Genomic DNA, 26,925 nt, shown 5'->3' with positions numbered 1-26,925 from the left:
AAAGTCCGAAATTTTATTTCAAATGAAATTTAATTTTTTTTTATAGCTAATTACTGATTCTGGAAAAAGTGTATTTTTTTAAAAAAATGAAATGTTTTTATGGCCAAACGGCCCTTAGTTTACCAAAGTGAAAAAAAAAAAAAAAAGCAAAGTAGGAAAGAAAACAAAAGCCATCTGACACTACACGCCTACCTTCTTCTGACTCTGCCCTTTTTTCACTTCCAATACTAAACGCGCATTTGTTCCTGCCGTCCTTCTTTCTAGCTTTCCAGCTACCCATTTTCTCTTTCTACTTGCCCATTTTCTTTCTCTGGAAACTTTCCAAGAAAGCTCTGAGAAAATCTTGTCTTAATATATCAAGAGTTCACAATCTTGTCTGTGTATTTTGGGATGGGTGTATCAAAGAGCAACAAGCAGCATCAATGTTACATTGCAGTGCCATCTCAGATAATTAATTCACTTCCTTCTTCAGCTCTTCAAACTCTACTAGAAGAAGCTCCCAAGAAAAAGACAAAGACTAGTGATCCTTCCAAGTTGAAGCTTTTGCTCACTAATCCAAGATTCTGGATTTTCTTGCTTTTTCTCTTTGCTTTTGCTGGGATATTGTTAAATATGTGGCTCAACTTTGATCCTTTCTCACAATACCCATGTTCCATTTCTCAAGAAAAGGGTCAAATCTCTGCTGCCCCTCAGCTCAGTATTGCTGCTGTGAATGAAAAAAGTATAGTGAATGAAAAGAGTAGTGAGTTCTGGAAGCAACCTGATGGGTTGGGTTACAGGCCTTGTTTGGATTTTAGTGCAGAGTACAGAAAGGTAAGCGTGGAGATTTTGAAGGATAGGAATAAGTATCTAATGGTAGTAGTTTCTGGGGGAATGAATCAGCAGAGAAATCAGATTGTTGATGCTGTTGTCATTGCAAGAATTCTTGGTGCTGCTTTAGTTGTTCCCATTTTCCAAGTCAATCCTATTTGGGGTGATGAAAGGTTTCTTCTTTCAACTAATTTCTGTGTATTCTTCCAGAAATCGATTTTGTTTTTTTCTAAATTTCTTAATGTATGGTCTGTTTTTGCTTGTATTTTTTTTGTGTGGTTGCAGTGAGTTTTCTGATATTTTTGACATGGATCATTTCAAAAAAGTTTTGGCAAATGACGTGCGAATAGTTTCATCGCTTCCGTCTATACATGTTATGACAAGGCCAGTGGAGGAGAAACACACTCCTCTCCATGCTTCCCCTCAATGGATACGCTCACATTATACCAGAAAGGTGAGAAAAAGTTGATGGTGGTACGGAAAGATTTTTCTCTTTTTATTTTTGTTGGTATCTTAGCTCTGTTCAGTGCATGATCAATGGTTTTTAGTAAGTCCATGTTGCTATATGTTAGCAATAATTGGAGAGTGCTTTAAGCTTTGGTGTATTCCAAAGTTTGATCTTTAACAGTCATTCAACTTGTACTTTTTTAGTTGGCTGTGCAAAGTCTTTGAATTAACTCTACGACAGCTACCAACAAGGGTTGCGGTGGACTAGTAAGTATTCCTTCATCCTTAACTAGAGGTCTCGGGTTCGTGCCCTGGGTATGGAGTCGCCACTTTCGGGAGCACTTTAATCCCTAATGTGGGACTTCCCGGCGCGAATCCAGATTTAGTCAGGTCCCAATGCGGGTACGAGACACTAGGTGGAAAACCAAAAAAAACTCTACGATAGCTAGAGACAAGTCTTTATACTCTTGCACCGATCATAAATGCCTGGAAAATTAAGATATAAATACTACTTCAAATCTTAGGCTAGTTAAGAAGGGACTGGTTTTCCATTCTTGTGTTGTATTCTGAGGTAAGGTCTAGCCGTCTAGTCCCCTGCTGTTCTCTTTTGCTTAATACAACACCTACCCTAACACCACAGGTTAGTATTTAACCAAAAAGAAGAATCTTAGGCTAGTTGAAAAGGATATTTCATTGGTGTATAACTTCATTCATTAGTTTGGTTTGTCTAACTGAAATATCTAGTGAAAGGTGATTGTAAACAAGTTGTCTATTGTTTCTAGAAGATGCCGAAGGTTCTTGTACTTACAGTTTTGTTTGATCTTGCTGCAGCTTAGAAGGGATGGAGTTCTTCTTTTGCGAGGTCTTGACTCAAGGCTATCTAAGGATCTACCATCCGATCTTCAGAAACTTCGTGGCAAGGTAAACTAAAATTTCATTATTCTATGGTTAAATGTGTGTTATTCTAGTGTATTATGGGACACAAGCTTTCTGAAAGTTTTGTGAAACTTGCTCCTTAACTAGTTTATATAGGAGTAACAAGCAAATGGCGATTTATTCTGGATGCTCCACCTAGCTTTTTCTGTGGCAATAATTCTAAAAATGTGGCACCTTCTAATTTAATCCTCTGTGAACTTGTAGGTAGCTTTTCATGCTTTGAGGTTTAACCCATCGATCTTAGAGCTTGGTAACAAACTTACAGAGAGGATGAGGAGCAAGGGACCATATCTTGCTCTTCATTTGCGAATGGAGAAGGACGTGTGGGTGAGGACTGGATGTCTTCCTGGTTTAAGTCACGAGTATGATGAAATGATAAACAATGAGCGGAAGCACAGACCTGACCTCTTAACTTCAAGGTCAAACATGACCTACCATGACAGGAAGCTTGCTGGTCTCTGCCCCTTGAACGCATTGGAAGTTGCAAGGTAAGTGTCAAACTTCATGAGAAAGTGTTCTGTTGAAGCACTTTGAAAATGTTTCTGATATTAACAAATTTGCAATCTCTTGTTTAGGTTGATCAAGGCTCTGGGAGCTCCAAAGGGTGCTAGAATATATTGGGCTGGTGGAATTCCGTTGGGTGGGAAAGAAGCCCTGCAGCCATTGACCAAGGAATTTCCACATTTCTATAACAAAGAGGATCTTGCTTTGACTGGGGAGCTTGAACCATTTGCAAAGAAAGCATCACTTATGGCTGCTATTGACTACATAGTGTCGGAGAACAGCGACGTTTTCATGCCATCTCATGGTGGAAACATGGGCCATGCCATTCAGGTACTGCCTCCAGTCTATACGTTTCTTGCTATTAGTTCAGAACATTAGTCCCGTGTTATTATGAGCTTCCTTTATTATCGTTGATTGTGGTTGTTTTTTGCAACAGGGACACAGGGCCTACGCAGGGCACAAAAAGACTATCACTCCTAACAAGAGACAGATGCTCCCACATTTTCTTAACTCATCTCTCTCTGAGACAGAGTTCAACAGAATTATACTGGATTTGCACAAAGATTCGTTAGGTCAGCCGGAACTCAGGAAGACAGGAAGGGATGTTACAAAGTACCCTGTCCCAGAATGCATGTGCAACACTACTACTATCCATTCCTCCGTGTAAACTCCTTTCGTACTAACCAGACAATTTAGCGATGATATAAGAATCGTTGACAATGTGAATCAGGAGCATCACTGCATCTGTGGGATTAGCCCTCCCTTAAGATATAGTCTCTTACATTCCACAAAGAGGGCTTTCTCAGGTGCAACACTGTTCGGAAGGAGGGCCTAAGGCAGAGGTAGTAACAATTAGATGCGGATGTAGAAGGTTACTCTGATTCAAAAGCAACAACACATACAGCTTCATATTCTTTCTTGCTAATTATTTTTTGCACGTCATATTCTTTTGAAGTTGGGGAGCTAGGCAAAGATGAATTATTAGTTTAGCGAAAGAACATGTCATTTTATTCAATTCATTCTTTACACATCTATGTAATCCACCAGTCTATGTATATGCAATATATGTACAAAATCGTACAAATTTTGGAGGTACTTGTACATTTATTTTTTGCGGAAGACAAATCGAAAACCTTTTTATGATAAATAATCAAACTTTAATAATTGACTCCATGCAGTATGTCTTAAGTTATATACATCTTGTTAGTTAGTCCGAAAAGCTAACAGGTGTGCATCCTTGTGTATATATTGCAGATGCACTATCATCAAAACACCGGTAGTTTTCCAGCTTGTCCATAGCATACAAGCAGGTATTGTGTTCTATGTTTCCTATCTTCCTTCCTAGACAGCTGCTGGTTAGATCACCAGGCAAACATAGATAGGAAGTTGAGTAGCTATGGGACAGTTCAAAAAGAAAAATGATGTCTATTGAGTTACCGGAGCAAAGGTAACGTCTATTGCATAAGGTGTAACCTCTTTGTCATATAACCATTGTGCAATGCTTTTCAAACAAAACCGATGAATTTGAGTGGAGCCTTAAATTTCCATGTAAGTTCCATTGCCAGAGGGCGCTTGAGTACAGGAGCTGACACAACAGTTGCCAATATTGTCTTCTTTTCCAGATCATTCTGTCAGCTTCGGTTGTTGGAGGAGGAATGCATACAATTAATTAGCAACATGTTTTTTCATCAGCAATGCACAAAACATGTCTGATCCAAACTTTTATATTTGGGTCAGAAGCCAAAACCATATGGTACTTTGAATATTTCTTTTCTCATACCTGCATTTTCATCATCCATTTAAATTTCATCTTCTAGTGAGCAAAAAGGCATGGCCATCCTGTGAACCATGTTTATACTATTCTCTGCATTATTTTTATTCTGCCTGTTCTAGGCTACAGTCGTAGTTATGCTTCTAAAGCTACCTATTATAAGACCTCTGACGGCAAAGGAACAGCAAGCAGTGAAGCAGGTCACCACTTTGCCTTTTTTTTTTTCCACTAACCTGCTTGTGAAATAATTTCATATGTAATCCTTAAGGAAATTCAAATTACATCAATTATAAATCTAAAGTTGTTCGTAAAATCATCTGCTTTAACCTTTGAACTTGCAAAATTTGATCAGCTAGAGCTTGCGGTTATGCAGAGTATGGCAGATATTTCAATGACAGGCTGGTAGACAGGATTTTTCCTAAGCAGCGTCAATATTTGAAGAAATTAAATGAATAAATTATAAATCACTACAATGACAAGCGATGTCATTTTTTAAATATTTTATAACCAATATTTTCATTTTGTTTATTATCTATATATACATATTATCACGTGACACGCTCAGGACAAGGTGCATCCGCCGCATCCTGGAAGCTTTATAAAAATGGAGTTGGTTGTGGTGTATGCTACCAGGTACTTCATCTTGTTTTTTAAGGAAACGGCCAAGATAAATACTCGCATGTTACTTATGCTATTAAAGTCTGTCTATGTGTGTTTCAGAAAGTATATCTAGTATATCTGATTCTAAGTTCGAATAAAGGAAAAAGATTGTCGCAATAATAATAATATTGTTATGAAATAAAGACTATAAAGTAAAGACAAGTATAGAGAGAAACTGATATATTATTCGAATTCAAACTGATGTACATAATGAACTGAAATCTCTTCTATTTATAGAAGAAAAGAAGCTGCTGTGTAAGCTGCTACTACGCTGCTACTGCAAGTTGCTGTGTAAGCTGCTGCTGCAAGCTGCTGTGTAAGCTGCTACTATACCAGATATGGATAATCTTCTACTGAGAGCAATGCTTATCCATAACGGAGTACTGAATGAATAAGCTTATTATATCCGGTATGGATAATCTTCTACCTAGGGTAATGTTTATCCATAACTGGGTACCGAAGTGATAAGCTTCTTCAGGAAGCTTATTTTCAATAGAGTACTAAATAGATAAACATATTTACGGTGGAGTCTCATATGGATAAACTTCTTCAGGAAGATTATTTACAACGAAGTACTAAATGAACATCCATAATATAATATATTTATAACACTCCCCCTTGGATGTTCATTAAAGATAATGTGTCTCATTAAAACCTTACTAGGAAAAACCACGTGGGAAAAAATCCTAGTGAAGGAAAAAGAGTACACATATTTAGTAATACGCATTGCTAGGTGCCTCATTAAAAACCTTATAAGGAAAACCCCATGGGAAAAAACCTTAGTAAGGGAAAAAGAGTGCATCGCGTATTTTACTCCCCTGATGAAAACCTTGTTTCAAATATTTGAGTCTCCGCATTTCAATCTTGTATACCATCGTCTCAAAAGTTGAAGTTGACAAAGATTTAGTGAATAAATCTGCTGGATTATCACTTGAACGGATTTGTTGCACATCAATGTCACCACTTTTCTGAAGATCGTATGTGTAGAATAATTTTGGTGAAATGTGTTTCGTTCTATCTCCTTTTATAAATCCTCCCTTCAATTGGGCTATGCATGCAGCATTGTCTTCGTATAAAATTGTGGGTCTTTTCTCACATTTCAAACCACATTTTTCTCGAATAAAATGAATTATTGATCTCAACCATACGCATTCCCTACTTGCTTCATGAATAGCTATTATCTCAGCGTGATTTGAAGAAGTAGCAACAATAGATTGCTTTGTGGAGCGCCATGATATGATAGTACCTCCATATGTAAATACGTAGCCGGTTTGAGATCGAGCTTTATGGGGATCAGATAAATAACCTGCATCTGCATAACCAACAAGGTCTGCACTATCTTTGTTAGCATAAAACAAACCCATATCAAGAGTTCCCTTTAAATATCGCAATATATGCTTAATCCCGTTCCAATGTCTCCGTGTAGGAGAAGAACTATATCTTGCTAGTAAATTAACAGAAAATGCTATGTCAGGCCTTGTAGCATTAGCAAGATACATTAGTGCACCAATTGCACTGAGATAGGGTACTTCGGACCAAGGAGTTCCTCATCCTCTTCTGGAGGTCGGAACAAATCCTTATTCACTTCAAGTGATCGAACAACCATTGGTGTACTCAATGGGTGCGCTTTGTCCGTGTAAAAGCGTTTTAAGACCCTTTCTGTATAGGCAGATTGATGGATAAAGATCCCGTCTGCTAAATATTCAATTTGCAGACCAAGACAAAGTTTTGTCTTTCCAAGATCTTTCATCTCAAATTCTTTCTTAAGATATTCAATTGCCTTTTGGAGCTCTTCTGGAGTTCCAACAAGATTTATGTCATCAACATAAACAGCAAGTATAACAAATTCTGATGCCATTTTCTTTATAAAAATACATGGACAAATAACATCATTTATCCGCACCCGAGAGGGTGCAAGGGAGTTTTTTCCAATTAAAGGACAATCGAAACGGGATTGGTTTATTTATTTCAGAGTCGCCACTTGGGAGATTTAGGGTGTCCCAAGTCACCAATTTTAATCCCGAATCGAGGAAAAGAATGACTCCATATTACAGTCTGCGTACCAGAAATCTGGATAAGGAATTCTGTTAACCCGGGAGAAGGTGTTAGGCATTCCCGAGTTCCGTGGTTCTAGCACGGTCGCTCAACTGTTATATTCGGCTTGATTATCTGATTTTATACAAATATGAACTTATGTGCAAATTTTAACTTTTTACCGCTTTCATAATTATTATCATTATTTTTACGAGGAATTGCAACGTAGTGAAAACATATCTCGAACCACGTTACATCAATGTACACGTGGTTGTTGACATATCTCGACTCGGTTGAGATTTGGATTTGGGTCACATAAATGTGCACCCGAGCTAAGGAAAATAAATTATTAAAGGCGCGCTTAAAGCAACTAGCGTATTGTTATTTTGGGGAAGGCCATGAAATTCGCTAAACGGCCTATCCCGAATTCTAAGTATTTTAATATATATACATTTAGAGGGCCCCGCACTTTGTACATTTTTTGTTTGTCGAGGCTCGTCTCATTCCTTATAAAAACAAAAGAATTTTGCAACGTCATGGAAATGCATCTCAGACCACGCCACAATCAATGTACCCGTGATTAGAGACACATTTCGATTCCGTTGAGATTTGGATTTGGGTCACATAAATGTGCACCCGAGTTTAAGGAGATAACATTATTAAATACGCGCTTAACGAGACTATCGCGTTATTATTCTGGGAGGGCCATGAGATTTGCTAAACGACCCGTCCTGGAAACTGAATGCTTCGATATATACATTTAACGAGGGCCCCGCAGCTGGTGCGTTTTTTTATTTGTCGAGGCTCATCTCGTCTTTATTTTAAAAGGATATTCCTATAGCAGCTACGTTTCTTGTCGCGTTTGTCTCTACTAATCGAAAGCAGAAATAGCCCTAGTTAATTACATGCTTGCCGGTTATTTACATCAGGATTCCGAATACTTTTACAAAATTCAGAAACAGGGCCACGCCTACGGACACGCGATCGAATCTCATGGGCCCAAACCCAGCTTGTGCGGGGTTGGCCAAGCCTGGGCCACTGACTTTCTGACGAGGGCCTGCTTGGTCCATTTCAACTTGGGCTCGACCTTCATGAGGTTGAGACCGTAAACTTGTGTTCTTTGTTCTAAATGTGTGGTTTATCAATTATAATAAGGCAGCTTATCAAAAGGGAAAGAGGTTTAACTAATGATGGATAGTTTTATGCATCAATGGACATGCTAATCACAGACATAGCTCATTTCTGAATTGTAGCCTATTATACTGTCAAACCTTTTATCTGTCAACCTACACACATAATAAAATATCAAGTTACCCTACCATTGGCATTTGCTATGTATGAGAGCTAACTCAAGTATCCAAACAGAAATGTAAAACTACTATACATTCCGTGATATTCAGTATACAAGCTACTTCTAAAAATGAACAATCTTCAACTCTTCTCTTTTTGTATTCATGCTCAACTTTCAAGTTACATGAACAGTATTAATCCTGTACCTGGTATAGCAAAGCAAAAGAAGAAGGATAATGATCAGTTGAGTAGTATGCAACCAACACAACAACAGCAGATAAACAGCAACAACATAGCAACAAACAACCAGCCACAATGATGAAGCTCACAAGTGGTCGAGCAATAAACAGGCAGTCCCAGAAACAGAATGGTGAACCAACAGAAAACCAAGGTATTCTATGTAACAGCAACAGCAGTTCAACAATCACAAACAGCTCGGCAAATAACCAACAACAATTAGCAAAGATAGCTTGACCAATTTGAACTCTTATGCAGTTTTCAGACAGTACTCATTCACAGTATTCTGAAATTTCTTTCTGTTTTTCTCTCTCTGAAGACTAAAAGTGTCCAGCCCCTTTTAAGTTCTGAAACAGCTTATTTATAAGCCCACAACCCAGTGCAGTCAAGCTGCCTGGATCCTGCCAATTGCAATCTGCCCATACCCCTTAGCTTCCCATGCCTAGAGGCATTTTTCTTGGTAAACTTAATCAGCCCCCATGCTTTGTCCTATTGCTCTAATCAAGAGTTATGGGTTTAAAGTATTCATTTAATTCCCATGCTCTTGTGTTTTGTTCCCCATTAATAGTATTTTAATTGACACTTGACATCTTCTTTAATCCTGAACACTTAGTCAGTTTCTTCCCCCCAACCAAAACTATCCCACAGACCCTTGATCATTGCTGTCTTGCCCCACCCTTTCATTTTATTGTATCTGTCAGTCTACTAGTTCGAATCCCCCCTCCCACAGCTAACAAACCAACCTACAATCAGTCCAACACAAGCATTTAACATAACCAGCCAGTAAGAGTTAAGTCGTTTGTTATTTGATGCTGTGAAACTAACGACAACATGTGTCGAGTCGACTTTGCGAGTTATAATGTATACTAACTAATCGCTGATCGATTGAACTCAAAACAGAACAAATGAGTGATTCAGGCATTTTTCCGAACAACGATGGAACTTTACGACACTTAATTATTTGACGACGTTACTCAAATCGACTATACGAACTAATATACGTAACAATTAATCGACAAACAACACAGACTAAACAAGGCACCAATTTATTTCAACACTAGGGGCATTTAACACGGAGTTTATGAAACTTAACTGGTCGACGACATCAGTCGAAGCGAACAAACATCTTATAACACTCATTTAACATTTAAGAAAAGAAAACGACCAAACCAAAAAGGGTCTTTTGAAGATGGGGAGAACTGACAGAAAATAATCAAAAGATTCAGAACAAATATACGAACATATGCACAAACAAAAGGAAAGAAAAGAAGATTACACCGGGAACTTACCTCAACACGAAACAGGTTTGGTTTTTTAGGGTTCTTGAACTCAGATTTTGGATTCGACAAGTTCTGCTTGCATTTGACCGGAACCAAAGCTGATTAAGGCCTGAGGGACGTTAGGGGAGTGACTAGGGTGAATATGGGGTGGTTTGGTGTAGATCTAGGTTTGGTCTCGGATCTTCGAATGAAGATTCGAGACGTTCGGGGAAGATTCGAGGTAAGCTGAGTGTGGATTTGGAGAGGGGGGGTCATGGTGGTTCAGGGGTGTTAGACTCATGGCCAACGACACCGTTGCCGCCGGCTTTCAGGCGAAGGGGTGGGGTGGCGGCTAGGGTTTGGGTGTTAGGGTTGGTCAGGGAGACGATGAAGCCGGGGGGGTGTTTTGGATAGGGGGCGGGGTAACCAAGTTGGACTTTATATATGATTTTGAGGTTTAGATCCTGGCCGTCGGATCATGTGAGATCAAGGGCCAGGATCTACTCATTGAAGAGAGACGACGTCGTTCGGGGGCTGATGGTGGGTTGAGACCGGGTAGGGGATTGGATCGGGTCAAATTTGACGGGCCTAAGGGAAGGCCTGGATCCGTTGGATCAAGGGGTTGGACGGTTCAGATCAATTACCTAAGACGACGTCGTTTGGGTTAAATGAGTGGCCCGATCGGACCGTTCATTTGAATCAAATCAACGGCTCGACACAGGGACGCTGATACGGCGTCGTTTGGGACGTACCCGGGCAGCCTGTGCTTGGACTGGACCTGTGTCCTGGTTTTGGGCTTGATTTTGATTCATTTCTTGGCCCAAACCAATTTCATCACTCTTTTCTTTTTGTTTTCTAATTTTAAAGAAAAATAAAAATAAAAAAATGAAATTAAAACCACCATTAATTTAATCACTTAACACAATTATCACACACATATAAAAATATTTGAAGTAGGTTAAATCACAACCTAGAATAAAAGATGCATATATATTTTTTGTGAATTTTCTTTTAATGATCGAATTATGGTTTAATTACCATGACATACATATTTTGTATTTTGTTCGATAGGATTAAATGAAAAATGGACAGAACCACAAATGACTAACAGCATACGTCACGGAAAATCGAAAAATTGTACAGCGAGGTCATTTGTTACTATTTTTGTTTTCTTTTGGAGTGATTGTCCGTGAAGCAAAAATCACGTGCTTACAACTGCCCCTCTTTGCCTGAAGACACGAAGGGTTTTCGCGCAAAGATAAAGCGAGGGATTTTTGCTCGTCCGAGTACTCCGTGTGAAGCATTTTTTTGAAAAAGATTTGACCGAACCTTTGCTTCAGAGGTTTCCTACATATCCTGGGCTGAACATGAATCAGGTTAATGTAGTTCGGGAAATTTTGGTAGCTGGGACTACCGTGTGACTGTAGTGTTCGCCGCTGTTGTGTGCTGCTTACATGCTGCTGTAGGATGTTACCGCTTACCGATCTCCTTGTTACATTGTTCTAAAAGAAAAAACAAGAAGCTAGGCTAGACTGTGGATCATAAGATCTCATCTATCTTTAACTTGTTCTTGTCGCCTTGCTTTTTTGTCGGCTTGCGTTTTCCTCCGATGCTTTTATTTTGTGAACTTGAGGGATGGTACTGGCCTTTTGCTCCTCTGAGTACCAGTTTTCATCATTTTGCTCGGCCCGCTGGGGACATGGCCTTCTTCATTAAGCTTTTCAATGGTTCCTTTGGTGGTACGACCCTCTTCATCAGACTTGTTATGTTGGGCATGGTCTAATGTTCGCAAGCCGCTTCTTTCAAAACGCGTCCTTTCTTCCTCCTGACGCATGCACTTGAGTTTGCAACCTTATGCTTCCCTGTGCTGGGGGGTTTTATTGTTTCCTGCTGGGGATTCCTGTTGTAACCTTCCGCCTTCCGATGGGGTTACTGATTTCAAAATCTGCAATATAAGACAAAACGTATTCCCGCATTATACTGGTGGGCGACCTAGAACATAAAGCATTCCCGCATTTTACTAGTGGGCGACCTAGAACAGAAAGTATTCCCGCATTTTACTGGTGGGCGACCTAGAACAGAAAGTATTCCCGCATTTTACTGGTGGGCGACCTAGAACAGAATGTATTCCCGCATTTTACTGGTGGGCGACCTAGAACAGAAAGTATTCCCGCATTTTACTGGTGGGCGACCTAGAACAGAATGTATTCCTGCATTTTACTGGTGGGCGACCTAGAACAGAAAGTATTCCCGCATTTTACTGGTGGGCGACCTAGAACAGAATGTATTCCCGCATTTTACTGGTGGGCGACCTAGAACATAAAGTATTCCCGCATTTTACTGGTGGGCGACCTAGAACAGAATGTATTCCTGCATTTTACTGGTGGGCGACCTAGAACATAAAGTATTCCCGCATTTTACTGGTGGGCGACCTAGAACATGAATGTATTCCAGCATTTTACTGGTGGGCGACCTAGAACAGAATGTATTCCCGCATTTTACTGGTGGACGACCTAGAACATAAAGTATTCCCGCATTTTACTGGTGGGCGACCTAGAACATAAAGTATTCCCGCATTTTACTGGTGGGCGACCTAGAACATGAATGTATTCCCGCATTTTACTGGTGGACGACCTAGAACAGAATGTATTCCCGCATTTTACTGGTGGGCGACCTAGAACATAAAGTATTCCCGCATTTTACTGGTGGGCGACCTAGAACATGAATGTATTCCCGCATTTTACTGGTGGGCGACCTAGAACATAAAGTATTCCCGCATTTTACTGGTGGGCGACCTAGAACATGAATGTATTCCCGCATTTTACTGGTGGGCGACCTAGAACATAAAGTATTCCCGCATTTTACTGGTGGACGACCTAGAACATGAATGTATTCCCGCATTTTACTGGTGGGCGACCTAGAACAGAATGTATTCCCGCATTTTACTGGTGGACGACCTAGAACATGAATGTATTCCCGCATTTTACTGGTGGGCGACCTAGAACAGAATGTATTGAATTTGTTTCCTCGTTCTTCCGAGAAAATTTTTGACAACGGCAGAAAATTTTCTGCCCCGGTTTTGGTGATTTCCCTGGCTTCGCGTCTTGCTGCCATCATCAACCTTTATTTCCATGTAGCAGACAAAAGGATTTAGTTAGTTTTAATCATGGTGGGCAGCGGTGTCTTTCCGCTAGGAGATGATTTTTCTCTCTTTCTCTTTTCTGGCTTTGTGCCCCCCCCATAACTGGTTGGTGGACAAAATTGCTTGCTGGGGGTGACCCGTCTGATGGGGATGGTCTTCCATTTATCCTCCTTTTGCTTTTCTCTTTACAGAACCAACTGTGAGAGTCTGCTTCCCTCCCGAAACCACTCCCTTAAGAGTTTATTTCCTCCCGGAATTGCAAGGCATAGAACTTTATTGCCTGGGGATAACCTTTGGGACTGTTAGAGTTATCTTGCATCGGATCAATTTCCCTTTCCTGTGGAGTCCGACCACTTTGGACCTGGGTCCGTGATTTATCGATGTTCTGCGGGGAGACCTTCTCGGAACTTGGTCCACGAGTCCTTCACTCGTCATTTTCCGCTCTCTTTTACATCACCCTTCTTTCGATGCAATTCGTCTTTTGGTTTTGCGACCGACGCCTTTTGTCTTATTCTCGATTTTTGGCCTATCCCTTTCGTATTTTGCTTTTGGACCCCTTCAGTTTTTGGTAGTAAACTTTGAAAGATCCTTTTCAAAACAAATTTTTTTAGAAAGAAAACGAAAAAGGTAGAAAAGGAGAAAAATCTTTCTGAACCAAAAACTTATCTGGATGACATGACTGGTCCTTATGATCATGACGTGCACCAAAGATTCCTGACCCAGTCTATTTGTATCAATCATCTTGCCTGATGGTCTTACTTGCTGGGGATAAAAAGGGGTGTCCATTTCTTTGCGAACTTGGGTCCTTTCGCTGATCTGTCTTGTCGCCTCATAGTGCCCTTGAGGGGTTTTCACTAATGAGACTCTCTCTTTTCTCTCAGCTCCCGGCGCCTTATGGTGCCTGTGAAGGTCTTCACCGATAAGACTCTCTCGTTTTATATCTCTCATCTTCCGTCGCCTTGTGGTGCCCGCGAAGGTTTTCACCGCCAAGACTCTCTCATTTTATTTCTTCAACGGAGAATTGGAGTGCTGTCGATATGATCCTCTCTTTTGGAGATTTCTTTGGACTATCAATTCATTTCCAGTTTTTATGATCCTCTTCTTCGCCGGGGATCTGTGTATTATTCTCGGCTTTATTTGCCTGACTTGGCACCTCTTGGATATTGATCGGGAGGTCTTTTGGACGTCGATGTGGGTTTTGGTGTGGGGCTAAAAGAAAGTCTATCAAAAAATGAAATAACTTTGATGGGTGATCCGCTATAACTTTTGGAATCAAACCTTTGTTGAAATTTTAAAACATAACCTCTGCCCCAGTTTTCTTGCTTGGGGGATTTTATTTTTTGCTCTATGTTGAGCTATGTGCATTACGCAGCCTATTATGCATACTTATGGACATTATGCACACTATGACCGAGCCGTGAGGCGCCTACGTATCCTCTTTGAGGAATCAGGTCAAACGTAGTTCCCAACGGTTTTGTTTTTCTTGTGATTTTTATCTCCTTCTCTTTTTCTTTTACAATTTTCTTTTTTTTCTTTTTTTTTTCTTTTTCATATTTTTTCCATTAGTGATTCCAAAAGAGGGATATGAAAGAATAACTTAAGGCTCAAAAGGGGGAAACAAGGGTAAAAGGTGTTTGGATAGAAGAAAGAATTGCCTCCGTCATTTCATTATCCAATAAGTACCAAGTACAAACAAACGAACCAATAATTGCCATAATCAAAGAAATTACGCATAATATCTTTTGACTGCATCCGAATTGATAGCCATGTCAACACATCTTCCCTCGATATTCGTCAAACACAAAGCACCGTTAGACAACACCCTGTTCACGATATAAGGCCCTTGCCAATTTGGGGCGAACTTGCCTTTTGCTTCGACCTGATGCGGGAGGATCCTCTTCAATACCTGCTGCCCTACTTCAAACTTCCTGGGGCGTACCTTCTTATTGTATGCCTTTGTCATTCTCTTCTGATATAGCTGACCATGGCACACTGCTGCCAATCTTTTCTCGTCTATCAAGCTCAACTGTTCCAATCGAGCTTTGACCCATTCATTATCATCAATCTCGGCTTCAACGACAATCCGGAGGGACGGAATTTCGTCCTCCGCTGGTATTACGGCCTCAGTTCCGTACACCAACAAATAAGGAGTTGCACCTATGGAAGTACGGACGGTAGTGCGATAACCCAACAAAGCAAAGGGTAATCTCTCGTGCCATTGTCTAGATCCTTCCACCATCTTTCGCAGTATCTTCTTGATGTTCTTATTGGCTGCTTCGACCGCTCCATTCGCCTTGGGGCGATATGGGGTAGAATTGCGGTGTGTAATCTTGAATTGTTGGCATACCTCTTTCATCAGGCTGCTGTTAAGATTCGCACCGTTATCCGTGATGATTACTTTTGGGATCCCAAATCTGCAGATGATATGGGAGTGCACAAAATCCACCACTGCCTTTTTAGTTACCGACTTGAAGGTTTTAGCCTCAACCCATTTGGTGAAGTAGTCAATGGTTACTAGAATGAACCTATGACCGTTGGATGCTGCCGGCTCGATAGGTCCAATGACATCCATGCCCCATGCCACAAACGGCCAGGGTGCTGACATCGTATGTAACTCTGTTGGCGGAGCGTGAATCAGATCTCCATGTATCTGACACTGATGGCATTTCCTCACGAAAGTGATGCAGTCATGCTCCATGGTGAGCCAATAATACCCTGCTCGAAGGATCTTCCTTGCCAATACATATCCGCTCATATGTGGCCCGCAAACTCCAGCATGTACCTCTGCCATGACCGTCGTGGCTTGACCGGCGTCTATACATCTTAACAATCCCAAATCCGGGGTTCTTTTGTACAGCACTCCTCCGCCGAGGAAGAAACCATTTGACAAACGCCGAAGGGCTCTTTTTTGGTCTCCAGTGGCCTGTTCCGGATATATCCCCATTTTGAGGTACTCCTTGATATCATGAAACCAAGGTTCACCATCTACTTCCTCTTCTACCGCGCTGCAATAAGCGTGCTGGTCACGAACCTGGATGTGCAGAGGGTCAACATACATTTTGTCAGGGTGGTGCAATATTGATGCTAAGGTGGCCAATGCATCCGCAACCTCGTTATGAACTCTCGGGATGTGTTTGAACTTCACTGATCGAAATCGCTTGCTCAGATCGTGCAAGCATTGTCGATATGGTATGAGTTTCAAATCCCGTGTTTCCCATTCACCCTGAATCTGGTGTACCAAAAGGTCCGAGTCTCCCAAGACCAAAACGTCTTGGACATCCATGTCCGCAGCCAATCGCAGACCCAAAATGCAAGCTTCGTACTCAGCCATATTATTGGTGCAATAGAAGCGTAGTTGAGCCGTAACAGGATAATGGCGCCCTGTTTCCGAAATGAGTACCGCTCCTATTCCAACCCCTTTCGCGTTTGCAGCTCCATCGAAGAAAAGCTTCCAACCCGGTTCCTCGGGTAACTCCAGCTCATTTGTATGCATTACCTCTTCGTCGGGAAATACGTTCTTAAAGGCTCGTATTTTTCATCAACGGGATTCTCTGCCAAATGGTCGGCCAGTGCCTGGGCTTTCATGGCTGTCCTCGTCACATAGACGATATCAAACTCTCTGAGCAGAATTTGCCATTTGGCCAACCTTCCTGTGGGCATAGGTTTCTGAAAGATATACTTCAATGGGTCCAAACGGGATATGAGATAAGTAGTATACGAGGACAGGTAGTGCTTCAACTTCTGAGCTACCCAAGTTAGGGCGCAACATGTTTTCTCGAGTTGAGTGTACTTGATCTCATATACTGTGAATTTCTTGCTAAGATAGTAGATGACCTGCTCCTTCCTTCCTGTGTCATCATGTTGCCCCAGTACACAACCAAACGAATTTTCCAGGACCGTCAGATAAAGAATTAAGGGCTTCCCTGGCTTAGGCGGGACCAACACGGGTGGATTAGACAGATACCCTTTGATTTGGTCGAAAGCCTCTTGACACTCTGCCGTCCAACTTACCGCAGCATCTTTTTTCAGCAGCCGAAATATGGGCTCACAAGTTGCTGTGAGTTGAGCGATGAACTTGCTGATGTAATTGAGTCTACCCAGCAAACTCATTACCTCTGTTTTATTCTTTGGCGGTGGAAAATCTCGGATGGATTCGATCTTGGATGGGTCTAACTCAATCCCCCGTCGACTGACGATGAATCCTAACAGCTTTCCTGAAGGAACCCCGAATGCGCATTTGGCCGGGTTGAGCTTGATATCATACCTTCGGAGTCTTTGAAAAAATCTCCTTAGGTCTACTACATGGTCTTCTTGACGCCAAGACTTTATGATCACATCATATACATACACCTCAATTTCTTTGTGCATCATGTCGTGAAACACAGTAGTCATTGCTCGCATGTACGTTGCCCCGACGTTCTTCAATCCGAACGGCATTACCCGATAGCAGTAAGTTCCCCATGGCGTAATAAAAGCTGTCTTTTCCGCATCTTCCTCGTCCATTAGGATCTGATGATAACCCGCATAGCAATCCACGAAGGATCCAATCTCGCGCCCGGCGCAATTATCGATCAAGATATGGATGTTGGGCAATGGAAAATTGTCCTTGGGACTTGCTTTGTTGAGGTTGCGGTAGTCGACGCACACCCTGATTTTCCCATCCTTCTTTGGAACTGGTACCACATTGGCCAACCACTCGGGATATCGAGTGACCCGAATGACCTTCGCCTGCAACTGTTTAATCACCTCTTCTTTGATCTTTACACTCATTTCTGTTTTAAATTTCCTTAACTTTTGCTTGACCGGAGGGTATGCCGGGTCAGTGGGCAATTTGTGAACCACTAAATTGGTGCTTAATCCCGGCATATCGTCATATGACCATGCAAAAACATCTTTGAATTCCATGAGGGTTTTGATCAATTCTTCCCTGACATTCGGCTCAATATGGATGCTGATCTTGGTTTCTCGGACATTATCAGCGTTTCCTAGATTCACAGCCTCAGTGTCATTTAGGTTAGGTTTGGGTTTTTCATCAAATTGGCACAGTTCTCGGTTAATCTCTTCGAAGGCTTCTTCTTCGTCATATTCAGAGTCATCGTCACAAACGACCTTCTTGCATCATTGAGTCGGATTCAGATTGATTTATTAGACTAGGTCGAAGATCCGCTGTGCATGCCATGTCATTAGAACCAGTAAAAAGAGAACTGTTCAGAAAGAAAAAGAACAAAACAAAATTAAAATGGGACAAAAGAAGAGAACTTTATTAAACTTGCGGGATAAAAGGGTTCACACTTTTACAAAACAAAAGTAAAATTTGGATTACACCCTGGAATAATCCGAACAAAACAAAACAAACAAAACATAAATCAAAGCCTACTACCAAGACTCCCCTCGGACAGGAAGAGGAGTAACTGTCCAATTGTTGGTTTTGGCCTCAGGCCCCACAAACTGTATCTCTGCTCTGCTGGAACCTTCTCCAGCTTCTACCATACTGACATCAGCGAATAGCCTCTCGAAACTCTGATTCAGGTCTCCATCCATACTAATCAATGGTCCGAGAATCTTTGGGACCGGTGGCCCTTTGGCGCTTGCTCTGACGAAAGATCTTGAAAGACGTGGCACGGGTTTGGGAAGATACCAGACTTTCTTCTTCATTTTCCGCGCTTGCTTTACATCTGCTGCGGTTGGTTTGAACCCCAATCCGAAAGTTTCCAGATTTTTAGGTAAGGAGACAGGTTGGACAATCCCCTGAAGCTCGACTCCCAGGCCCTTTCCCGGCACAAATCCATTACCCAGCATTTCCGAGACCATCATGACTGTCGCGACAGCTACCCTAGGGTGCGGGATGATTTCTCCTTCAGCAATTTTGTTCGCCGACCCTGTATCGAAAATCTGGTAGACCCAAGGACCTTTGTCATCATCGTTCTCTATGAAGGGTACAATGGCGCCGCCCATGGTGCACGTCGTGTCCTCGCCGTGTAGTACGACCTCCTGCCTATCCCACTCGAACTTGACCATCTGATGGAGGGTGGAAGGCACTGCTTTGGCAGCGTGAATCCACGGTCGTCCTAACAGAAGGTTATAAGATACTGTGGCATCTAACACCTGGAACTCCATGGTAAACAGGACTGGGCCGATGGTCAATTCGAATACAACGTCCCCCACAGTGGCTGTTCCATTTCCGTCAAACCCTCGGGCGTAGATGCTATTCTTGCGGATTCTTCCGTGGTCGATCTTTAACTGGTTCAGAGTGGATAATGGACAAATATTGGCACTTGAACCGTTATCCACCAATACCCGAGTAACTACCGAGTTTTCACATTTGACAGATAGGTAGAGAGCTTTATTATGCTCCGTACCTTCCATTGGCAGGTCATCATCTGAGAATGTTACCCTATTCACCTCGAAAATCTTGTTGGCAATGGTTTCCAGGTGGTTTACAGAAATCTCGTTGGGCACGTGAGCTTCGTTTAATATCTTCATCAAGGCCCGACGATGCTCCTCAGAATGGATTAGTAATGACAGCAGTGAGATCTGGGCCGGTGTTTTCCTCAGCTGTTCGACCACGGAGTAGTCCTGCACTTTCATCTTCCTCAGGAACTCCTCAGCCTCTTCTTCGGACACAGGTTTCTTGGTTGCAGCTAGGTTGGTTCTTCTCAGCTCTACCGGAGCAAAACATCGACCTGATCGAGTCAGCCCTTGCGCTTCACAACTAACTTCCTCCACCTGTTTTCCTTTGTACATCACCACTGCCTTCTCGTATTTCCAAGGCACAGCCTTGCTATCAATCATCGACAGCTGGACTACAGGCTTTATGGTGACCAGTTCTCTGTATACCCCCTTCAACACAACTGCAGGTGTGGGCGGAGTCCTTGATATTACCCACTTGTTTGGCTCGGGTTTGCTTGTTATGGCGGGCGGGCTCTTGCCCAATATCACTACTGGCTTGACGCCTTCTCCCTGCGACTGTACCCTCATTCCTCCACTGGTTGATTCTTCTTTCGAGGCGGCCTGGATCATCATCACTGTCTGTGAGGGTTTTCTCAACTCTCCTCCCTCATACACCAACTCAATCATGTGAGTCTCGTGGTGTGCCGACAGTGGGTTCTGGTTGATGTTGGGGACCTCCGCTGTCTGGACCTCGATCTTATTGGTGTCAATAAGATCCTGTATGGCATGCCTCAATTTCCAACACTTTTCGATATCATGCCCCAACATCCCTGAGCAGTATTCACAGCTTATTGATCGATCCAAATGCTGGGGTGGGGGATTTGGTTCTCGAGTCTGGACAGGGCTAACCAAACCCAACTGCCTCAATTTGTGGAACAAAGCGGTGTAGGTTTCTCCCAACTTCGTGAAAGTTCTGTGTTTCCGCAGCCTGTCATTCCTAGCATCTGGATTTCCCCGAAAGCCTGCCCCTGGAGGGTTTCTATACGCCCTCGGTGGAGGATAGGTGTTTTGTGGTGGTGCATATGTGTTCTGGGGAGCCGGCGCACGCCATTGCGGGCGAACCGGAGGCTGAGTATATGTCTGGGCCTGGTGTACGGAGCAATGTGGTTCTCGAGGCGGATAGCAATGTTGTGGTGGGTTGTATGGGTAGTTTGGCCTGTGAGGTCTGGGTTGGTTGTAGTGTGTCTTGCCAGCCCTGGACCAACTGCCTGCCTCGATCGTGGCAATTTCTTCTTTCTTTCTTCTTCCCAGCGCACCTCCCGTGCCGCTCTGAATAGCCTGGGTCGTGGCCTTGAGTGCTGAATAATTCAAGATTTTGTCAGACCTCAGACCTTCTTCTATCATGACCCCTATCTTCACTACCTCGTTGAAGGATTTTCCGACTGTCGTCACCAAGTGACCAAAGTAGGTTGGATCCAATGTTTGCAAGAAGTAGTCCACCATCTCTCCCTCTCTCATGGGAGGATACACTCTAGCTGCTTGTTCTCTCCAGCGGAACCCGTATTCGCGAAAACTTTCCCCGGACTTCTTCCCGGTCCTCAATAATGTGAGACGGTCAGGGACTATCTCGAGATTGTATTGGAAATGACCCGCGAAAGCCTGCGCCAGATCATCCCAAGTGTACCATCTGCCGGAATCCTGCCTGGTATACCATTCTAGTGCAGATCCGCTCAGACTTTGGCCGAAATAAGCTATCAGCAGCTCATCTTTGCCGCTTTCCCCTCTCATTTTGCTACAGAATCCCCGCAAATATGCCATGGGATCACCGTGCCCTTCATATAAATCAAACTTAGGCATCTTGAACCCAGCCGGGAGTTGGACGTCCGGGAAAGGGCATAGATCTTTGTAAGCCACGCTGACTTGGTTGCCCAATCCGTGCAGGTTCCTGAAGGACTGCTCCAGGCTTTTGAACTTCCTCAATACCTCATCCTGTTCAGGGGTTTTAACCGGCTTTTCAATCTCTGCCGGTACTTCCAAGTGCGGATTGTAGGCCTGTGGTTCGGGGGCATGAAATGTGGGCTCAGGGGGATAGTATTGCGTATCGTGAGCCTGAAACAATGGCTCACTGGTCGTTCTTTGCAGGGTTGCTGACGTGGGTCCCACAAAAGTGGGAATATTTGGTGTTGGGAGAGGTTGATGGGGTGGTGGAGCTTGGGAATCATGGGGGCTTCTTTCCTGATGATAACGGGGATTCGGGAGGCTTGTTGAAGGGCCGGAGTGAGGGTATTCCGGCATGTGCCCCAGTGGCTCAGGGCTCTTTTGTGCTTTGGCTAGAGCTAGCTGCATTGCATTCATCTCTAGTCCCATCCTTTCAATCTTTTCCATCGCTTCTTTTAACAACTGGCTCATCGGCCTTTCTTCCTCGTTACTATTCTCTGAAGTAGTCATGCTTGTTGCTACTGGTCCTTTGGATCTGGTTTGGTAAGAGTGTGTTGCCAGAATTCTTTAACAACTAACTGTCTGGATTCAGACAACAACAAACTTTGTTAGCGTTAGAGCTTAACAGATTTGATCATAACACATAGAGGATGCAATGCTCCTAGGCAGTTAACCGTTTCTACATGCTTTGCTTCGAACAACATGCGTCATCCCGGCTTGCTCATTTGTCCCTTTTTAAAGTACTTTGGGAAACCCTGTATTTTATTTTATTTTTGTATTTTCTTTTCTTTCTTTATTAAAAGCGGTCGAATCTTATGGGGATTGCCTACGTATCACGTCCCCGCGCGAATCAGACCAGGCGTAGTTCTGCCATAAAGTAAAGAAACACAAAATTCTTTTGGAATCATTAAATTCATTCTCAAAATCTTGCTTTTACAAATTACTTCAAACCGAGAATAGCAACAGTACAGACTCCACAGTTTTACTTGACTTGGCTAAAAGAAAAGAAAACAACATATGGGAAAGCACAAAGCCAAATGAACAGGACTCGTCTGAAGATTAATTTCCCAACTTAGGGGCCCACGAGGCATCACTCGGCCTTTTCGTGGTTCTAGGTGCGAGATCCCTTTCGAGCTGCTCCAACTCGTGCATGGTCTGCTTGACATAACCCATCACTGCTGAGAGAACGGTAACGCTGGTCATGTTCTCACACCGTAGACACCGTCTGATGATGGCGTGGGCAATGGCCCTGATCTTATCTCTGGTTTGTTTCTTCTCTATGAGTAGGCGTCTTATCTGATCACTGCACGTCTTGAATACCTGAGAATCCTGTATATGCTGATTCTTCAGCTGCCTCACTTCTGTCTTCATTTGGGCCAACAAGTCGTAACAGTATCTACTCTCCAATTGGAAATCCTCGGCCTGCTTAACTGCTTTAAACTCAAGTGTAGCCATCTCTCTCTTTATTTTGGCAACAGTTTTCTCGTGTTCACGTTTCAATTGGTTCAAGTATCGGCGATGCTTATCTACTCTTGTTCCCCACTGTGCCTTGAGCTCTGCCATGACCTTTTCGAATTCGTCTAAACCATCTCGCCCTTCCGTGATTTCTCTTTTCAAACCCTTTATCAACTGCTGGTCTGATCGATTTCTGGGCTATTCATCAAGAGACAATCTCAATTTTTGGATTTGGGCCTTAAGTTCTTCATTCTCTTGGATCAATCTATTCTTTTCGCTTCGATCCGCCGCGATTTGTACGCTGTTATTGAATTTCAGACTGTCAATTTGTAGCTTCAAATCACCGATCTCTGCCCGATAACCCTTCTCTTTTGCTAACCAGTTCCATTGCCCTTGGGACGATTCTACGAAATCTTTGAGATGCGGTCTCTTAGCCGGTCTTTCGTAGGATAGGCTACCTCTAAACCAAGCGTGATACCCCGGGGCGACTTCCCCTTTTGCTGTATCAATCACACAAGTGTTTGCTGTCAGATGTTGGCACTCACTCCAGATTTGGCGAACTTCTTCTTCAGGGAAATGACCGTTCGGACTGATTTCAATCACTTGGGTACTCAAATCTTCATCTTTCGGCACCACTTGATACCTCCCAAGTTGCCTCAAAACCCGATATGGTGCATAGGGTTGGATGCTTTTAAGTCCCATCAACAGAAAGTGGGGCCTGGTTGCCGGCATGCATATGATTTCCTCAATAGGTGACCATCCGAGCGTCCACTAGACTTGGCTGGCAGTGAGAGTTCGGAGAAATGCGGTCCATGATGTGACTCCCTCAGGTAAATTGAACCCTTTGATTCTCGTGTAGAATTCTCCAATACAAGTTTTCTCTGGCGAACCATAACCCAAAAGTGAGGAGCGATGGCATAAATGATCGGTCATCCACATTTGCAACAGTAGGTTACATCCTTCGAAAAAGTCGCCCCTGGCTCGACAAGCAGTGAGAGCCCGGAAAATGTCAGCCATAATCATAGGCGCCAGAGTACTTTTATCTTGGGTAAGCAAAGTATTGACGACCCCGGTTACTTTTAGATCAATGTTTCCATCTTTCCTTGGGAACACTATAAAACCCAGAAAGGCTGTCATAAAAGCCACTAGCCTGTGTTCGTCCCACTTTTGTCGGTTGCCTCTACTGCATAGTTTGAAATCTGGCTTATTGAATCCGCCCACGTGGCCGTATCCAGCATATATGAGGTGGAGACTGCAGAACCCTTTGGCAAGATCTGGATGGTGGAACGTTCGAGGTATTTTTAGGAAATCCAGAAACCGGTGTACCATGACAGCCCTAGGTGCAATCAAGTATTTGAACCTTAAAGGAGCTTCATCACTTCCGATGTATCCTGCTATTTCTTCCAATGTCGGGGTGAGCTCAAAGTCCGAAAAATGGAACACGTTGTGTGCTGAATCCCAACAAGTGACCAATGATCTGATGATATCACCCCGAGGCTGAACGTTTAGTAGATCCGGTAGATCTTTCAGATATTTCCTTACTTTATCTTGTCCTTCTTTGCCTAAGTCGTTCCACCATAATCGCAACTCAAAAGGGATCTTGGTCATTACTGAGAAAGGTTCGTTTTGTATCGTTCTCATCCTGCACATTTATTAGGGTGATTATGCCAAGTGAAGAAAAAAAAACTTTATTTAGACTCAAAAAAAATAAATAATATCTAGATCTCTTTTTTTTCAAAGACTCCTTTTTTTTTTGAATGGGAGGTTGAACCCGATGAGAGTTGCCTACGTATCTCACACCCTGCGAGAATCAAACCGGCGTAGTTCTCGCAATCAAGAATAAGTAGATGAACTAATTTTTTTTTTTGAATTTGTGAAAGGACTACTTTAAAAGGAGAAAGGAGGTATTTTATTTTTTGGATTTTTGATTGATTTTCTTTTTTTAAATGAAAGACTTCTAAGATATTTTTTTTTTTTAAAATAATTTTAAAATAATTAAAAGACTTTCTAAAGAAGTTAATAATGAAAAATATTTTTGGATTTTTTTTTGTTTTTTTTTTGAAAATTGGGGGTCTAAAAACTTTTCTAGACTTTTTGGCAAGACAAATATTTTTGCAACAAATAAAGACATATATATATTTTTTGGAAATAAAAAACTTTTGGATTTATATATACATATATATATTTGTGACAAATAATGAAAGACTCTTTTATTATTATTATTATTATTCGAATTTTCATAAAAATAAAAAAAAACATTTTAAAAACAATACTCTTTTTCATCTTCATTTTTATGACAAGACAAACTATATATTTTTTCTATTTTTTTTGAAAAACAAAACAGAACAACGACTTTTTTCTTCTTCTATTTTTCCTTTGCTTTTAATAAAACAAACTAATAAGACGTTTTTTTTTCATTTTCTCAAAATTTCGGCAGAGTTTTGACAGTATTTTTGCATTGGGTTTTTCAAAAATAAACAATTAACTCCCTAACCGCTATTTCCTTTTTTCCAATTTCACAATATTCATAATATTCAAACACCGGTCAGCATGCGGGCGCGAGACAAATAAATGCACGGAAAACAAATAGGATGCATTAGGATGGTCCTTTCATATCAGGTTGCTCGTCCTAGACGGACCCAACCCCTGTGTTGAGTCCCCTAAGTCAAATGCAACGTGATGCAAATAAGCGTTCCTACTAGGGATCCGACATGAAGTTTCGTTATAATAGGTTTATAACCTGGGTATATGTTCTAGACTGTGTACCCGAGCGGACAACTCGAGTCGAGGATGGGGCAACTTACCGGGAACCAAAAGGCCGTCCGGCTTCGTAACTTATCCGTCCTCTTTCTTATTTCGGGTATTGACACTAACAGAATAGGGAGCCTCGACCAGCGAGCTTCTCCCCGGAGGTAAGAAGAGAGAGGTTTCGACACAGTTTATATACAGTTCAAATAATATCGAAGCGGTAAAAGCATCATTTAGCACATTAGGCATGTATCATGTAACGAAATTAGATAAAAACCAAATATAACAATTCATCTAAGCTCGAATTTCTAACCCTGAACTAGAGATTCTGGGTCATCAGTCCCCAGCAGAGTCGCCAGAGCTGTCACACCTCCTTTTTGCGCGCCCCGCCCCGAAGGGTAAAAATGCGCGAGGGGAGTCTTTCCAATTTAAGTGACTGTCACACCTCCTTTTTCCGCACCCGCGAGGGTGCAAGGGAGTTTTTTCCAATTAAAAGACAATCGAAACGGGATTTATTTATTTATTTCAGAGTCGCCACTTGAGAGATTTAAGGTGTCCCAAGTCACCAATTTTAATCCCGAATCGAGGAAAAGAATGACTCCATATTATAGTCTGCGTACCAGAAATCTGGATAAGGAATTCTGTTAACCCGGGAGAAGGTGTTAGGCATTCCCGAGTTCCGTGGTTCTAGCACGGTCGCTCAACTGTTATATTCGGCTTGATTATCTGATTTTATGCAAGTATGTACTTATGTGCAAATTTTAACTTTTTACCGCTTTCATAATTATTATCATTATTTTTACGAGGAACTGCAACGCAGTGAAAACATATCTCGAACCACGTTACATCAATGTACACGTGGTTGTTGACATATCTCGACTTGGTTGAGATTTGGATTTGGGTCACATAAATGTGCACCCGAGCTAAGGAAAATAAATTATTAAAGGCGCGCTTAAAGCAACTAGCGTATTGTTATTTTGGGGAAGGCCATGAAATTCGCTAAATGGCCTATCCCGAATTTTAAGTATTTTAATATATATAGATTTAGAGGGCCCCGCACTTTGTACATTTTTTGTTTGTCGAGGCTCGTCTCATTCCTTATAAAAACAAAAGAATTTTGCAACGTCATGGAAATGCATCTCAGACCACGCCACAATCAATGTACCCGTGATTAGAGACACATTTCGATTCCGTTGAGATTTGGATTTGGGTCACATAAATGTGCACCCGAGTTTAAGGAGATAACATTATTAAATATGCGCTTAACGAGACTATCACGTTATTATTCTGGGAGGGCCGCGAGA

General features: G+C 42.1%; 1 protein-coding gene across 3 annotated transcripts; it reads left to right on the top strand.

Moving 5' to 3' along the window:
* The first annotated feature begins 215 nt into the window (after window positions 1-215).
* LOC104231006 (O-fucosyltransferase 20-like) lies at window positions 216-4,824 on the top strand. Of its 3 annotated transcripts, XR_712000.2 has the most exons (8): window positions 216-983; window positions 1,096-1,264; window positions 2,089-2,178; window positions 2,398-2,681; window positions 2,769-3,027; window positions 3,134-3,539; window positions 3,952-4,007; window positions 4,320-4,786. XR_712000.2 is itself a non-coding variant. In XM_009783929.2 (6 exons), the coding sequence occupies exons 1-6, from the start codon at window positions 391-393 to the stop codon at window positions 3,362-3,364; spliced, it is 1,626 nt and encodes a 541-aa protein (XP_009782231.1). In that variant the 5' UTR covers window positions 216-390; the 3' UTR covers window positions 3,365-3,804. The 3 variants fall into 3 exon arrangements, 1 of the variants encoding a protein (XP_009782231.1); XR_711999.2 differs by having other exon boundaries at window positions 3,952-4,824; XM_009783929.2 differs by lacking the exons at window positions 3,952-4,007; window positions 4,320-4,786 and having other exon boundaries at window positions 3,134-3,804.
* The last annotated feature ends 22,101 nt before the right edge of the window (window positions 4,825-26,925 follow it).

Source organism: Nicotiana sylvestris, chromosome 3 (assembly GCF_000393655.2).
Source record: "Nicotiana sylvestris chromosome 3, ASM39365v2, whole genome shotgun sequence".
In the NCBI taxonomy this organism is placed as follows: Eukaryota; Viridiplantae; Streptophyta; class Magnoliopsida; order Solanales; family Solanaceae; genus Nicotiana; species Nicotiana sylvestris.
Note: the sequence above shows the minus strand (reverse complement) of the source record. Positions and strands in the feature narration are given on the sequence as shown.

Bases quoted from the DNA above. Each gene is read 5' to 3' on its own strand.
- LOC104231006 (XM_009783929.2), top strand. From the start codon at position 391: ATGGGTGTATCAAAGAGCAACAAGCAGCATCAATGTTACATTGCAGTG. The intron at 984-1,095 runs GTTTCTTCTTTC...GTGTGGTTGCAG, and splicing joins CCTATTTGGGGTGATGAAAG to TGAGTTTTCTGATATTTTTG. The intron at 2,179-2,397 runs GTAAACTAAAAT...GTGAACTTGTAG, and splicing joins TTCAGAAACTTCGTGGCAAG to GTAGCTTTTCATGCTTTGAG.